Source organism: Meles meles, chromosome 15 (assembly GCF_922984935.1).
Source record: "Meles meles chromosome 15, mMelMel3.1 paternal haplotype, whole genome shotgun sequence".
Lineage (NCBI taxonomy): Eukaryota > Metazoa > Chordata > Mammalia > Carnivora > Mustelidae > Meles > Meles meles.
The window spans coordinates 36,876,463-36,893,233 of record NC_060080.1 but is presented as its reverse complement, the minus strand read 5'-3'; the positions used below and the strand labels follow the sequence as shown (position 1 = coordinate 36,893,233).

Here is a 16,771-nt window from a genome sequence, read left to right as displayed (position 1 = left end):
GCTCAAAACTATAAAAAGAATTTTGAGGGCCAGGAGGTAAAATTCACATGTCTAAGTTTTAACAGTTATACACAGCAAACACCATTTATCCTTAAAAGTTGGAACTAGGGCCTGTCACCTGATGGCAGGCTGGCAAAGCTCTCCCACATCACGGCCCATCATCGCAAAGCACGATGGTTCCCAGAGTCTGCAAATATCAATAGCTACAAAGGAGTAACAGTGGTTTCTTTGAAATGATTTGGTATCCAAGTATTATTTTTCCTATCTCTCTGCAGCTTTGATCGTAATAAAACTTTGAAAGTTCCCCAAAGAACTGAGCATGTATTCAGATACAGGACAGGAAAAAAAGAGAAGTCAGCGGAATATTCAATTATTTTAGGTTGCTGTTCTGTCTTGGGATTGCAGCACTGATACAGCAAAGTCCTGATAGCTACAGGGCCACAAAACCAAATTCTATTAAATCGTGTCCCCTGACGCTGGCAGTATTAGATCCCAGCAAATCATACTTGAAAATATGTAATAAATTTTTCTCAAAGATTGATCTATGGAATTTGTCTACTTTGACAGCTTTACCCTACTGGTATTTGATTCATGGATAACTTTAAATCAATACAAATTATAACATAGTTTAACATAAGCTTTTGTCTTGCCTTGGAGTAAAGTGGGGGCCCCCGTTTTCACCCACAGTCACCTAGACCTCTGTGGACACTAAACATTCCTGAGCCTTTGGGGTGTCTAAGACATGAAAGCCCATTTTTACCACCAGCCACAGAAAATATAATTGTAAGAAGCCTTTGGGGGGAAAAAACTCAATGTTATCAATTACTGTGGGGTCATACAAAGTATAAACTTATCTGCCCCAGAGACTTTTCCTTTGGCATGGAGTGGATTAGCCAAGCCTCGCTGCCCCCCAGTCCCACATTTCCCTGAGGTACCTAGGAGTCGGATGACGTTGGGGTGGCTGAAGTCTTTCATGCACGCGGCCTCACTGAGGAACTCCTCAATCTCTCGCTGAGAAAAGTTGTCCACTAGGAGAGAGGATGGAAAATGGTAGGCACCGATCATTTACTCAGTGAAGGGGAAGGAGGTAAGGGCAATTTTGTTCTATAAAAGTAAAATCAGGAAAAGGCAAAACTACAGCAACGATAAACAGATGAGCGGTTGTCAAGCATGGATGGCTGGGGAGGCAAGGACAGAGGGCACACAGGAGAATGTAGGGCAGGAAAACTTCCACGTAATACTGTAATGGTGCACACAGGACACCGTGTTTGTCAAAACCCAGCATGTTCAATACAAGGTGAAAGCTAATATAACCTATGGACCTCAGTTAATAATATATCACATGGGTTACAGATGTATCAATTGTAAAAAATGCACCACAGGGATACAAGATGTTAATGATAGGGAAGATTGTGAATGGAGAAGGGCAGATGGCAACTCTGTATTTTCTGTCCCAATTTTTTTTTTAAGATTTTACTTATTTATTTCACAGAGAGAGAAATCACAAGTAGGCAGAGCAGCAAGCAGAGAGAGGGAGGGGGAAGCAGGCTCCCTGCTGAGCAGAAAGCCCAATGCAGGGCTCGATCCCAGGACCCTGAGATCATGACCCAAGCTGAAGGTAGAGGCTTAACCCACTGAGCCACCGAGGTGCCCATTTCTGCCCAATTTTTCTAGAAACCTAAAACTGCTCTAAAAAATTAAAGTATATTTGTTAAAACAAAAACAAAACAAAACAAAACAAAAAAACTCAACAGGGGATGCCTGGGTGGCTCAGTGGGTTAAGCGTCTGCCTTTGGCTCAGGTCATGATCTCAGTGTCTTGGGATTGAGTCCCACATTGGGCTCCCAGCTTGGTAGGAAGCCTGCTTCCCGCTCTCTCTCCGCCTGCCTCTCTGCCTGCCTCTCTGCCCGCTTGTGACCTCTCTGTCAAATAAATAAATAAAATCTTAAAAAAAAAAAAATAAAGCCAATAACCCTGAAAGTCAAATGCAACTGATCTGTTACAATTATTTTTGCCGTAAAGAAAGCCAGAAGACATGCTTCTCTCTATCTTGCAAGGCTAGTTGCTCAATCATGCCTTGTGAACTGGATGCTGTCCTAACGTCCATGCCACACCATTTTGGGATTAAACCAACTCGAGAGAGACATCTTGAATTCTATATTATGTTAGGTGAAACAAGCCAGTCACAGGAGTGTAAGTACTATGTGATTCCACTTTTACGAGGTAATTAGAGAGGTCAAATTCATAGAGACAGAAAAGGGGATGGTGGTAGCCAGGGGCAAGCAGGGGTAGGGGAGATGGGAAGTTGTCTGATGCCTATGGAGTTTCAGTTTTGCAAGATGAAAAAATTTTAGAGGTGGATGGGGGAGGGTGATTGCACAACAGTGTGAATGAACTCAATGCCACTGAACTGTGCTCTTAAAAATGGTTAGGATTGGGGCGCCTGGGTGACTCAGTCGTTGGGCGTCTGCCTTTGGCTCAGGTCATGATCCCAGGGTGCTGGGATCAAGCCCCGCATTGGGCTCCCTGCTCAGCAGGGAGTCTGCTTCTCTCTCTCCCAATCCCCCTGCTTGTGTTCCCTCTCTCTCTCTCTCTGCCAAATAAACAAATAAAATCTTTAAAAAAGAAAATGGTTAGGATGGTACAGTTCATGTGATGAGTATTTTAAAAACAAAGAAATGAGGAAAACAAAGAATAACAAACATAAAGCCGGGCATGCCTTAGGGAATTTGCTATAACACTAAGTCTAGACTGAAATCACACATGTGTGTCTCTAGCATAGGGTCTGGACATTTTATGGGCTTTGTATACATTAATCTTTTTCTTCTAAAATTAAGGCAAATTTAAGAAAAGTAAAAAAAAAAATTATAGAGATCTGCAAAATGTCTGCTACCTTTGCCCTCAGTAGGGTACACCTGTGAATGACACCCATCCCACCCCTCCCCAAGGGACCAACATTCCTGGCAAATATGGGACCCTGGGATGCAGAGGCCAGAGGCCCTTCTTTCAATCTTTGGTAATTAGCACAGATGCAATTCTTACGCAAGTGATTCAAATCAAAGAAGAGCACAGCCAAGGCCAAAGAGGAAACAGATTCCAGGCCTAGCCCCTTTTACAAGGTCCCCTACACCTTCCACTGGTAAATGGGGACAATGGAAAGAGCCTTCACATGAACCAGGTTCAAATAAAATAATGCAAGGGGCAGGAACAGAGCTGAATGTGGCTCAGCCCCCTGACTTGGCCCTGTACTGGGTTCAGCTCCAAGGACCACTCTAACTTCATGTGTCTGGATTTTCAGAGGATAACACTTGAATCTACTGAGTCGTACTGATTTCCTCTTCCTGTCTTCCTGATTAAAGGTAAGAATGACTGCAATGTCCCCTGGCACACGGGGAGTATTCCATAAGTATTGGCCATTATTCTAGACATAAAAGGCTTTTGAAAGCAGAAAGCACCAGTCCATATGACTTGCTGGTTATTAGCGTTCCTTTTTGTCCCTGAAATTAAAACTTAAGCCTCCAGTTCTGGTTAAAAAGTTGTGCTACATGCTTATAATCCAATTTGTGTTTTAAGGCCCAGGAGACAATGAGTTTGAATTTTAGGAAGGAACCAATTTTACTCCTTGATCCAAAATAATATTGAATGGATACAGGAGGTGAACGAGGAAGTAGTGTTAAAGACATTAACAAACGAAGCACCAAATAGTGTCTCTCCATGAGTTGTGAGGACAACTGTTGGCAAAATGCCAAACAATCACGGTCTATTCTGTGGGTACTCAGCTGGACACCTGAAGAATAAAACACAATCCTGCCTCCCCAGGCCCTGGAAATGCCCTTCTTGGGAAAGGGCACGAGGGCAAATGCGGTCATGCTCAGCCATTGCAGCCTAGTCAACGTGTGGCGATGAAAAGGTCCAGCACAACCTTCTCCCCTTCAAGTCATCTGACTTCGACAAGTCACCACATCTCTGAGCCTCGTTTCCTTATCGAGATTGGCATCTGCACAAATTCTGGAGCACCCTAACTAGCATCTGTCTTTCCTTTTGTCAATGCCGTAATTCATTATCCTCCACACTGCCACCAAAGTGAACTTTCTAGAATGTGATCTGCTTTTGTTCATTTGCTTAAGACTCTTACTGGTGTTCTGGTACTCATAGGATAAAAGCAGATTCTTTGTGATGAATTACAAGACCCTTTCTGCAGGCTGCAGGCTCTCGTCCCATCTTGTTAGGACGTTCCAGCTTGGGATCACTGCTCTTCATATACTCTTGACCCATAAATATCTATCCTCTCTCTGGGAAATGTCCCTTCCAGGTAGCCCACAACTTCCTGAGGACTGTGCAACCATCCTCAAGTGAGGAAGTGGTCCTACCGAGCTGGCCAGATCAGCCAGACCAACCCCTGGGGTCAGAGGCTGCCACCAGATCAGCCTTGTCTTGGAAATCCATGCTTTATTTTATTTATTTATTTATTTAAAGATTTTATTTATTTATTTGACAGAGATCACAAGTAGGCAGAGAGGGAGGCAGAGAGAGTGAGAGAGAGGAGGAAGTAGTCTTCCTGCTGAGCAGAGAGCCCGATACGGGGCTTGATCCCAGGACCCTGGGACCATGACCTGAGCCGAAGGCAGAGGATTTAACCCACTGAGCCACCCAGGCACTCCGAAATCCATGCTTTATGGAAGGACTCCTTCGCTCTACTAGGTGAGAGAGGGAGGAAGGGGGAGAGAGAGAGAGAATGAGACAGAGAGGAAGGCATGGTGTAAATAACAAACATAACTTCTTTGAGTATAAAGTATATACCATGAAGATCTGAAGAGCTCCTGACGGTCACTTTTCCCCTGTGACCACACAGTGTTCTGGATGGCCCCCCGACCCATCAGTGACTGAGAACATGACACACGAACCCCCTCACTGGCCTTACAGAGCACCAGGTTACTGCCCCAACTGCCCACACCGGCGGGAACTCACACTTCATGGTCTTCACGGCCACTTTCAGAGAGGTCCCATCTTGCTGCTTAAGATTTCCTTCCATCACAGACCCAAACTCTCCTGTGAAGTAAGACGACATCTATACAGATTGTGGAGAATCTTCCCAGACCACAGAAACGCTACAGTTCTCCCACTGCTGTTTTTACGTGACCGGAGAGTGACCCATATGTGGCAGCGGGGCAGAGCCCAATGGAGTCACCCACGCTCGCAAACCAGGGACACAGGCTATGCACAAGCTTGTCACAAGCTGCTTGTGACTCCTGCTTGTCACAAGCCTGCTTGGCTCAGGCTCGGCTCAGCCCGTCATTTTATTAAGCATTATAACTGATCCAATACACTTAGAGAACAACGTGGAAAATGTTACTGACATTTATAAAGTAGAAATTCTTAATACCATGATCATTCATCCTAGTATCAGTTTGACAAACTGACAACATAGTTTCACTTTTGTTCCTATTTAACTAATTAGGAAAGTACCCAAGACAGTAAACTTAAGAACCAGAGGTATTTAGAGTAAAGAGGAAACTGACTGATGAATTGTATGCTTTTTCAATGAAGGAAGGGAATTAATATTTTTCAAGGGCCTACTGTCTGTGCAAGGCACTGTAGAGGTCCTTTTCATACACTAATCAGATTTCAAAACCACTATTTACTTTTTCATTTTAATAAATTATAAAATAGAACTATTTGCATTGTAAGTTAAAGTCACAAAATGGTACTTTACATAATGAATAAATAAATAAATATGAATACTGTAAATGGCTTATCTTCTTACTTCACATTTTAAAAGAAATTAAATGCTTACCTTCGCCCAGGATTTTTCCCAGAATTAACAGATTCCTGTCAATCACAACATCTTCTAGTTTATTTTGCAGTTCCTCGCTGACGCCCAAGCTACTCACTATAAAGGAGGGACAGAGTCTGTATTAAGAATTGTCAGTGTGCTCCCTTTTATTTGAACAGAATTAAAATGATACATACAGCCCTATCAAGGAGTTAAAACATTTTCTTCATTTTGTACGCATGGCTCTCCCCACAAAAAGCCTATAATAAAGCATTGCCCTTAATTCTGCTATGATTAAAGTGAGGAAAATGAATTCTTCAGGGCAAGATTAATTCTGAAGGATTATAAAAATCAGAACCATGTTTCTCTTCCCACCATGCAGCAACGGTGGCCAGAGATCAGATTCGTGAGGGTATGGGTGGGGCGGTGCCCTTGATTTAAAGGAGTAAGGAAGATAGTATGTACTTTCTAGTGGAGTATTTGGTATTTTATCCCTAACTACAGCATATAAAAGAGCCATCGGCTTACCTCCTCTGTCCTATGCCGGGGAAAGAGGCCCAACAGCCATAAGAAACATTGAGAGAACAAGCTACTGTTCTACCTTGGGATATGGAACCTCATTATAATGACATAAAAAGTACTAAATTGAGTACTTGCGGGGAAGTGGAGAATAAGATCTTCTACAGTAAGGTATCAATATGCAGCATTGACACTAGGTGTTACTAGTAAGACGAATTAACCAATTTAATAACTTATTGCAAATGACTCAGTTCGTGTCATAGTAAAAAAAAAAAAATCAAAAATATTCTTCCTTGAACAAGTTTCTATTTCACAGCACCCTTTTCTATCCTACTTATATTTGTTTTATTGTTTTTGCTTTTGGCAAGTATCCAGAAGCTTGAATTTGATAATACTTGCACCTAGTTTCTACACTGTTTCTTAATTATTCAAGAACAAAGCTGTCTGTTTATTCTCACTCTTCAAACTAGAAGGCTCCACTGCGATTCAGCAAAACTCAAACCATAATTGTTATGAAGTATGTTGGCAAATTGTTCTCTGAGTGGGTTGCCACAGAAAAGCAAGAAATAAGCTCAGATATCATGGCAATTGCTTTGCTGTTTTCTTTAAAGCCCTGACCTCTGACCACATCTTCTCCTATCACTGTGGTGAGTTCCTGTTTGTGGTGTTAGGAGTCTTTAAACCCGGCCACTTTACCACAGGGCCCACTCGAGAGTTCCAGTAAACCGGCCAACAGTGGCGCACATGGCGACAACATCTGACTAGCTACTGCCGGTTTCTGGTTTCTGAAGACCTTTCGCATGTCAAAAATATCCATTCTTCGACTCCTTTGGCTTTTGTTAGAGATCTACTGATGAATTCGTTGTTTTTTCTTTGCTCTTAACTACTTTAACTTTTGCCAGAAAAGGGAAATGGATGTTAACTTACAGGTGAGTTCGATGGCCCGCCGACAGAAGGATTTCTTTGCTATGTAATTGACGACTAATTCTGAATCTTCCTCTGCAAAGGCATTCCTGGGTGAACAGAAATGAAGACATCCCATATTGTAAGAAAAGGGCTCCCAGGACAGGGGCTGGTTTGACAAGGATGTCATCAAGCCACTGCCTGTTCAAAATGCCTCTATGACAAAGACATTTCCCACTGGGAGAAAGAGGTTTCTTCCCATAGCTCTATTTCAGGTCTGTTAGCAAAATCAAAACAACTCTGTCCAGGTACCATCAACAACACAGAACAACTGAGAAGCTCCCAATGGCCCAAGCTGTAACAGTCTGAGCAACAAAATAAAGTAGCATTAGATTATAATTCAAAGTATAAAATGAATACCCTCAAGTCCATACTGGTATGTTTGTGACTGAATATATAAATGAGGTGTAGAGACAAACCTCTGCAGAAGAATTCCAAATATTTTATGGAGATACTCTGCCCTTTAGAGGTGGAGGAAGTGTAACTCCTCATCCTGGTAAGCATTAGCTGTGCACGTTGACTTACTTCCAAAGAATATAGTAAGGAAAGGAAGAAAAATATCCATGTCTCATTTAAGTGAGAGAATGAATGTTAGAACGCAAGCATCATGTCTTCTAGGGCAGCGCCTTCCTCTCTGTATGCCAGGCTCCTTGTCACCACAGGGCCTTTGCATGTGCTGCTGTTTCTGGTTGTAACGATCCTTTCCTTTGTCTTTCACCTAATTAACTCTTGTTCTTTCTTCATATTTTAGTTCAGGGATCACCTCTGCAGGGAGATCTTTTCTGACTTTCTTAATGCAGTCAAATTCTCCCATTATACACTCTTACATATCCCTTTATATAGGATTTCACACGGTTGCCATTTTATATTTACTTGTTTGATTACTGCTTGATTCTCCATCAGCTGTGAGCACCCATGAGGGCAGGAGCAGTGCCTGTTTTCGTTCATTCTTGAAAGCCCAGGTTCTCACCTACGAGGCCTTCACATATTACTGAGCTACTCTTAAAACTTCTGCAGAGGTTCTCTGCATCTGTTTCACAATGAGCTCACAAACGACACCTAGACTCTGGGATGCACATCTGTCAATTACATGTTTAGGATTTAGATCAGAGTTCTTCATTTCTTTAAAATAGTCATTCTTGGGACACCTGGGTGGCTCAGTGGGTTAAGCCTCTGCCTCTGGCTCAGGTCATGGCCTCAGGGTCCCGGGATCGAGCCCCGCATCAGGCTCTCTGCTCAGCGGGGAGGCTGCTTCCCGCCACCCCCCCCCCGCCTGCCTCTCTGCCTACTTGTGATCTCTCTCTGTCAAATAAATAAATAAAATCTTTTTAAAAAATACAATAGTCATTCTCAGTGGGGCCTAGGTGGCTTAGTCAGTTAACCACCTATCTTCGGGCTCAACTCATGACCTCAGGGTCCCGGGATCAAGACCTGCTCAGTGGGGAGTCTACTTCTCTCTCTCCCTGTGCCCCTCCCACCTGGCTTGTGCTCTCTTTCTCTCGCAAATAAAATTAAAAAAAAACTTTTTAAAATAGTCATTCTTAGAATTTACATGCTAAGATATAATAATTCTAAGGACAGAATTAATAAGTACTGAAAGTATCCTGACTAGGATGGATACAAATAAAGGGCAGTTGAGCCTCTAGTCTCAAGCCTCCTCTCAATGCCAATGGAAAGTTTTGGAGTGGAATGTTCTAGGAGCATTGTTAAGATGCAGCAATGAACAAAGGTTGCTCAGCTCCCTTCAAAACAGTCACTCACCCTCCCTCACTCTGTCCCATTCCAGGCTGTCAACAACCTGCCTCTTAGAGAATACTTCCTCTGCTCCATGAGTGGTAAATGGGATTTCAGGGAAAGCCAAACTCATCACAGAGGCACTGGAGTAGAAAACAGAGTCAGAAACAAATCTGCACACCTAGCCTTCTTCTCATAGGTTGCCTTAACATGCCTGCCCATCTCTGTTGATACTTAACTACTGTTCTAAAAGTCAGATATATAGAAAATTAGAATAAGAGCCCCTTTTAAACTTGAATGTGAAAATGTAAAGTTCTTCTCTCTTAGAAAGAATCACTGATCATTACAGAAAATGCCTAAAATACAGCAAAAAAGGAAAATATAGAATCATCTACACTTGTACCATCCAGAATTGCTAATGCTTTGGTGAATTTCCTTCTGGTATTTTTGTCTATACATCATTTCATTTGTTTCTGAAAAAATAACTAGGATTATTTTTAAGACTTCTAACAAAAATCCTCATTTTACAGCAATCAAGTTTGAGTACTGAAGGCCTAGTGATGGTCTTCTCTGTAAATGAGCCTCTTTCAAGGCTGGCTTCCATTGCTGGCTGCCTCTGTTGTACCAGCCTAAGCAAGGAAGCTGTCTGCCCCCAGGATGTACGTAAGACAGGACCCCAGCTGAGTACAGGGGTGAGAAGCTGAGCCAGCAGGAGAGGCATTATCCATTGGCAGAACAAGCACATGATACCATCGAGCAAAACATTTTAAATTGGGGAGACTTACCCAAACTTCGTCTCCTGGATTCTTTTTCTGATGATCAAAGAAATATATAAAACTGACCCGATAAAAACAAATCCGCAAAAGCAACCAAGGATGATGAGCACAGGATCTGTGTTGCCAGGTGCTGGGGTTGATGAGGGAGCAAAATCTATCCGACCTAGTAAAAAACCAATAGGATCCATTGAAAACATCCCGTTGGGATCCAAAATATGTAAGAAACACCGGCTCGTAAAAGGGAAAGAAGATAGTCAAAACCTCTAGAACTTAGTCCTTTCATATTCCATGGTCTGCATACGTGGGCAGTCCTCACTCTGATGGTGAGAGATGAGACCATGCACAGCGATCTTAATAATTAAAGGGGGACTCTCATCATGTCAGTTATGAATATAAGGAATTGGAAACAATGGTAATGCTGTACTGTAATGGTCTACTGTAACTTAAAACACCAGAAATGTTGAGAATTCAAAAACTACATTTCTTTGTAGAAAAGCTTATCATGAGTAGTTTGAATAGTATCTCTCTTCTTCTGGTCACATAACTAAGAACTAAGATATGGCAAGAATATATTTTCTGTGCCCTAAAGAATTTTCATATTCCTTTCTGGGTTTGGATTTGTTCCCCACATTTTACCCTTAGTGCTTTCAAAGCGGTGAACTATCTCTGAGCGTTCCTTTATGTGAAGATTGTGGCTTGCATAACTTCTTTGGGGCCATCTTCCTCTTTTTGGCGCAGCCACTCCACTCACGTCATAAAGTCACCTTCGCCGCATTCCCTGGCCGCAGAGCTAGTCAGTCACATGGCAGCCGTGTCTGCATTCCCACAGCCAGCTATGTCTTCCACACTCTGCGTTCAACTCCAATTTCACTTCACGCCAATACCCCTCCTTTCTTTGCCGCCCTTCGTCTTTGTTCACCGACTCCCTCTTTCAAGGACTTATTTTTATCAAGAGTCAAGTGTCTTCCTAGATGCGTGTGATTTGAATCATGGGAGTGCAGTCTGCAACCACTGAGAGACTTTGAGACAAGTGACAAGACTGGTCACGATCACGATGCACATCTGTTATTTATTTACATAGGGGTTTGTGGACGGGACAGCTGGCGGCGAAGTGTAGGCTTCGTGCAATTACAGAGACTACATGATGGTAACTCAACTTCAGACCATTCAGGCCATTGGGGAACCGGTGTGATTTAACCGAACTGTGGTAGCTGAAATGCATGCATGTTGGAATTGTGCAAAGCAAGGACTGTCGGAAGGGCACAGCTTTGTAAGACATTGGAGGGTTTCCCAGGTATGAAGATGAGAGCTCTGTCCTCTTAAACTCTGATTTTTTTTTAACCTATGCCCTTAGAATCAGAATCTCATTGTCTCTGAATTTCTACCAGGGAAACACACCTTGCTTGCCATCACCAGTTACTAATGTTCCCTAGATGTAGAGCCCAAGGGCTGCAGAAACTGTAATATGGGTCCCTTTCAGCATGTTTGAGGGTCACCAGAACACACATTCAGGAACTCAGTGGTCCACGCACAAGTTCTGTCTGCTGCGGGTACAAAGGCCCAATTTGTAAATGCAAAAATCATATTGAAAGAGATGCCCGTGCATGGAGCTTATGATAGCAGTTTAATATCAAGTGACCCAGAGTAGTGAGAGTCAGAACAAAGGGGGCTCCCCTGGTCTAATGGAAACATCTGGGGCCACATGGGGCATCACAGGGGCAGCTTGCCAAAGGGTACTCCAACAACAAGCAAAAGATGGCACATAGGCTGAGTATTCAGCTTGGTGAGCCCCATGCCATGTAAGGCCAGTTTCTGTAGGTAATGTTTCGTGTTCTGTACCGATCATGTCAGCAAGGCTTGGATGAGTAATAACCAGACTGCTTAAAACACAGACAATGAATACTAGCCCATAAACAAACAGTACCCGTTATAGAGAGCTAAGGACTGGCCATACTGCCTGTCCAACGACATCACTGAAACTAAACTAAACAGGGCAAGTTAAATTTGGTATTCCAAAAGGACTCCTCTCCCTCGTGACTTAGTACCACCATCAGCAGTAATGGTAGAGGGAGGACTCCCAGGTAGCAGCGCTGTGAAGAGTGTTAGCATATCTTTCTATGATAAAACATTACTTTTATCATTGACAACATTTCCTTCCATCTTTGTGTCTCATCCTTCAACCAGAGGCCCATCCCACAGGTCACTCTCGCCATCTGTGCATTGCCGGGGCTGACACAGCCTATCAGCCGGCAAGGAACCTGGCTCTCACCGTGTGCAGGGATGAACATTTTCACTGGGTCACTGAAAGGCCCGACGCCCCCCCTGGTGACGGCGGCAATCCTCACTGTGCACGTGGCATTGTGGACTTGAACAGAAATCTGAGCACGGCTGCCATTCCGGCCAACTTCTTCAGACAGCTCTTTCTGGGGACAGAAAAGGAAGGAAGGGGAATGAAATACTGAGGCGCCAGGGGCACGTCGATGGCTTGCCCGCAGTTCCTCTCAGGGAAGTCGTCCCACCCGCATCCCGGGGAGCAGTGGCCGTGTTTCCACCGCTTCCCTTCCTCATTCAGGCCACAGCTGATGGAACCAAAAGGTGGCCAGGGACCCAGAAGGGGCTGGCAGCAACCTCAGGGCTTGGGGCCTGGGTCAGCTAAGGCTGTGAGGGCATGGCACTTAGGATGGTCAGCAAAGAAGCCTCTGGACAGGAGGAGCACGTAGCAGAGGCAGCCGGATGCCTCCTCGAGACCCCTGCCCTCAGAACCACCACAGCCTAACACCCAAGAGCCACCATGTCCCTTGACATTGACCTCCTGCCAACGTCCCTTGAGCCAGCATGAATGGGCTCCTGTTCCTTGCAATTATAAGTGTTCTGGCTAAAATCTACATTGAGGAGGCCACGGGCACTGTTTGCTTTTTTTTTTTCCCCTCCAGTGTAATATATGCACAATTTTCTCAATTTTCAAAAATCTGGTTTCACTTTTACTTATTTTATTTTATAACCACTACCATGCAACATGCGCCATGAAAACACAGGTAAAATGATTTGGGGGAAAAAAAAATCCAGACCTCAGTGCTTCTATGACACTATCCCCTTTGTTTCCAAACCTGGACGATGATGTGGTCCTCTGGCATAAGAAACTAATTTTATGATGGGGACTGGCTTTTCAAATGGGAACTGGAGGGCTGGTAAGGGCTGAAATGAGGCCCCAGGAACCGGTCTTTAATCTCTGCATTTTGGGAGACTTCTCTGATTTCACAGAGAGACCGAGAGAAATGTCACACCACATGGGTGGGGTACAGATACCATGGATCACAGAGAGCAGAGGCCTGGTTGGGGTGGCAGCTTTATTCCCTGGTCACCCTGTCTCATGCTAATCACTTTTTTTTTTTCTTTTAAAGATTTTTATTTATCTATTTATTTGACAGAGAGAGATCACAAGTAGGCAGAGAGGCAGGCAGAGAGAGAGAGGGGGAAGCAGGCTCCCTGCTAAGCAGAGAGCCCTATGCGGGGCTCGATCCCAGGACCCTGAGATCTTGACCTGAGCCAAAGGCAGAGGCTTAACCCATTGAGCCCCAGGTGCCCCTCATGGTAATCACTTCTGACTGATGCAAGATGGGGACGGCTCAGCCCTTAGGGAGAGGGCAGTCCCAACATTGGGGAACAAGGGGGTACCTGGGTCAGCCACCCAGAGACTTTCTACATCTAAACAAGCAGTGTCCATCAGGACTCAGAAATAACCTCAGATAAGGGATGAAAGGGGACAATAGAGCTTTAAGATATTTTTGTTTTTTTCTACCCCCCACCCCCAAGACTGGGTGCCAAGGAGATTTGTCATTGATTTTTTTTATTAAGTAAACAAAATAATAAATTAATATTTTTTTTGTATAATCAAGGAGTATCTTTTTTTTTTAAAAAGAAACAGCGTTTTATTTATGACAAACTCAGTTTTGCTTATGAGTTTGTTGGCATTCTCTATTTAATTGGGGGATGGAGATCAACAAATAGAACAATTCCATGGTCCAGATCCACAGTCACTGAGCCCTGTAGTCAGTCCATCTAGCTGAGAAATAACATGTCTACTTCACAATTTACTACCTAACAGCTCCTGAAAGTGCAAAAAATGTCGTGTCCAACAAGGGCCATCAGGCCTGTTTCCAGCTTCATGCTTTTACATCTGCAAGGACTCAAATATATCTATTTGTGAGAATTATCTCAAGATTAGGGGACATGCATAACTGTGAAAGAATTAAATCCCTAGAAGAGGAGAAATCCTAAATCAAAATTGTCCTTTTGGAAATAAATGTAATAGTAGTTGATAATATTCATTTGCTAAGGGCCTACAACTCAAAATGAAAACCCAGAGAAGGAACTTTGAAATTTCCAGCTCCCGTTCCTTAAGTGCATTAACCGTGGCGACCATCATGGTTGCTGCTGTCAAGATTCTGAATCGTGAAGTATGGAAATGATGCCAGCCACTGCTTGCAGGTAATATGTTTTGGAACTACATAAAGAATTTTCCCATTTTAGGGGTGGAGCTCTAATAAATGCTGGAGTAGTGATGAGAAAGAAATATGATAAATATTTTAGTAGAGGTGTAACTATTTTCTCTATGAGTATCTTTAAACAATAGTTTAAAAATGCTCCATTTTTTTATTTTTATTTTTTTTTTGAGAGAGAGAGAGAGAGAGAGAGAACAAGAGTGTGTGCGTGTGTGTGCTTGAGTGGGGACTGGGGAGGGAAGGAGCAGATGGAGAGAGAGAATCTCAAGCAGGTTCCACAATCAGCATGAAGCCCACGGTGGGGCTTGATCTCATGTCCCTGATTTCATGACCTGAGCTGGAATCAAGAGTCAGATGCTTAACAGACTGAACTACCCAGGCGCCCCAAAAATGATCTTTCTTAAAAATGCATGTAATTTATCTATATTCTATTGATGCCAAAGATGTAAAGAGAGGTGTGACCATATCCATATTCCCAAGTATTTATTTTCATTTTGATTTTGAAATCTGACAAAGAAATCCATTTAAAGTCACCCATGTAGGAGGCACCCGTGTGAGGATTATCTCTTTCACCGTCAGGGTGCGGAGGGCAGAATAGGTGGCCATTTCCGTGGCATGAGGTGGTCCGGTCCTGGGGCACACGCTATGGGCTAACTGCACATTTCTCATTCCGTGAGCCTTCATCCTCACCCACAGAGGCCTGTATCCTTGAGGACTTAAAATCTAAGAGCCTTTTCAGGTAATAAAAATGACACCTGATTACAACTACACAGAACATATGTGGACCGTACCCGTTGGGGAAAGTGATAGTGTATCTTTAGAGACAATTTCTTTTTTTTCCTGTGAGGCACTAGAGTCAGTCAGAGCTCCTACAGAAAGTATTCATTTCCAGTAATCCAAAGACTTTAATATCTCCCAACTCTGTAAGAATTCACAGTCTTGGAATTCATAACTGTAATTTAGAATAAGACCCATCATGAGTGCCTGGGGGGCTCAGTCGGTTAAGCATCTGCCTTCAGCTCAGGTCATGATCCCAGGGTCCTGGGATCGAGTCCCACGTTGGGCTCCCTGCTCAGCAGGGAGGCTGCTTCTGCTTCTCCCTCTCCCTCTCCTGCTCCCCCTCTGCTGTCTGTCATAAATAAATAAAATGTTTATTTAAAAAAAAAAAAAGAAGGTCCATCTTATTGCCTCAAAGAACAGTAACACTCAATCAATGGGGGAGGAACCACTTGGTCAAAGCTCCTGTGCTGCTACGACAACAAAAGTGACTTGTTCAGCAGGCTTCCCGTTCACAGGCGTCCATGCAAAACGCACATCTTACTCTTCAAACATGCTCTGTTCCTACTTCTTTTTGCTAAGAGGCCACGGAGTGGGATTTGAGCGAGACACACTGTATTATGCAGAAAGCCAAGGGCATGTGGGAAGGAGCAGTGGGCTCGGATAAACACTGGCTCTGGAGTCAGTCCAGCCCAGGTTCTTACCCTGCTGTTGCCAATTTCAAGCTCTGTGACTCTGAGTAAGTCACTCCACATCTCTGAGCTTCCGTTTCCTCAAATGAACATTGAAAGTAAGAATATCTTTTTCACAGTGTTTTTGTAAGAAGTCAATGAATTCCTCTATGTGCCAGAGTTAGCACACAGCACACAGTCTGGCACACTGTAAGTAACCCATGGTGGTCATTACTATTCCTATATCACCTAGAATCACCTATAAAAAATTCCTGTATCACCTATATGTGGATCATCTTTCCCCATAAATAGAAGGTCCTCTTACAGAAGTGACCTTTGCAGTATCTTTCAAGTCTTGGTACACCAGAGAAAATAATCAAGGCTATCTAGTCCCCCAAAAGAAGAAGTTTATTTGAGCAATTCATGGAATTTACCACCATTGTCAGTTTCTTGTCCAGGCCAAATGTACCATCCTGGATCGATCCTTGGGTTTCGTAAGTGTTCCAGACACCTGGCTGACCAATCCTACAAGAACCTCACCTATTCCTCCTACCTTCACAGGACATCAGCTCAAATGGTCTTCCCTCCTTTGACAGTGAGTGACAGAGAGCGATGAGGAAAGGAAGAGGCAGGGGGCACACGCCAGAATCTAACCTGGCAGACTGTCAGGAAGCAGTGGTCTAGGCCCGAGGAAGGAATCCTTGAATGCACTGTGGCTCTTCCAGGTCTTTAAAAAGGAGTTGCTTCTATATGTCCTGATCTCTCGAGGCCCCTAATAATCTGCTTTGAAACTTCCTTCTGATCTAATATCTCTACCCTTTCCAAACACAGTTAAGCCAGCATTAGAGCCACAATCCCAAAATAATGAGTTTTGTAAGGATAACACATATAAAAAACGAGCCTCTGTTTACCATATGCAAAAATTCTGGGTCAAAGTTAAACAGACTTATTTACCATAAAACATCAAAGAGTCTTAAACTTGCCAGTATACACTCTGGATCTTCCAGAAAGGGGTATGCTATGCAGTATTTTATAAGCTTATTTGCTCAATGAATT

General features: G+C 43.4%; 1 protein-coding gene across 1 annotated transcript in view; it reads right to left on the bottom strand.

Annotated features, from left to right (window-relative positions):
- The window catches only part of MERTK (MER proto-oncogene, tyrosine kinase), a 115,020-nt gene that overhangs the window by 19,804 nt on the left and 78,445 nt on the right, over positions 1–16,771 (bottom strand). Inside the window, exons 9-14 of the mRNA XM_045979440.1 lie at positions 12,035–12,188; positions 9,775–9,928; positions 7,220–7,305; positions 5,795–5,890; positions 4,969–5,049; positions 936–1,028 (exon numbers count right to left, since the gene is read on the bottom strand). Of these exons, the coding sequence (XP_045835396.1) occupies positions 936–1,028; positions 4,969–5,049; positions 5,795–5,890; positions 7,220–7,305; positions 9,775–9,928; positions 12,035–12,188 (664 nt within the window). The remainder of the gene's footprint in view (positions 1–935; positions 1,029–4,968; positions 5,050–5,794; positions 5,891–7,219; positions 7,306–9,774; positions 9,929–12,034; positions 12,189–16,771) is intronic.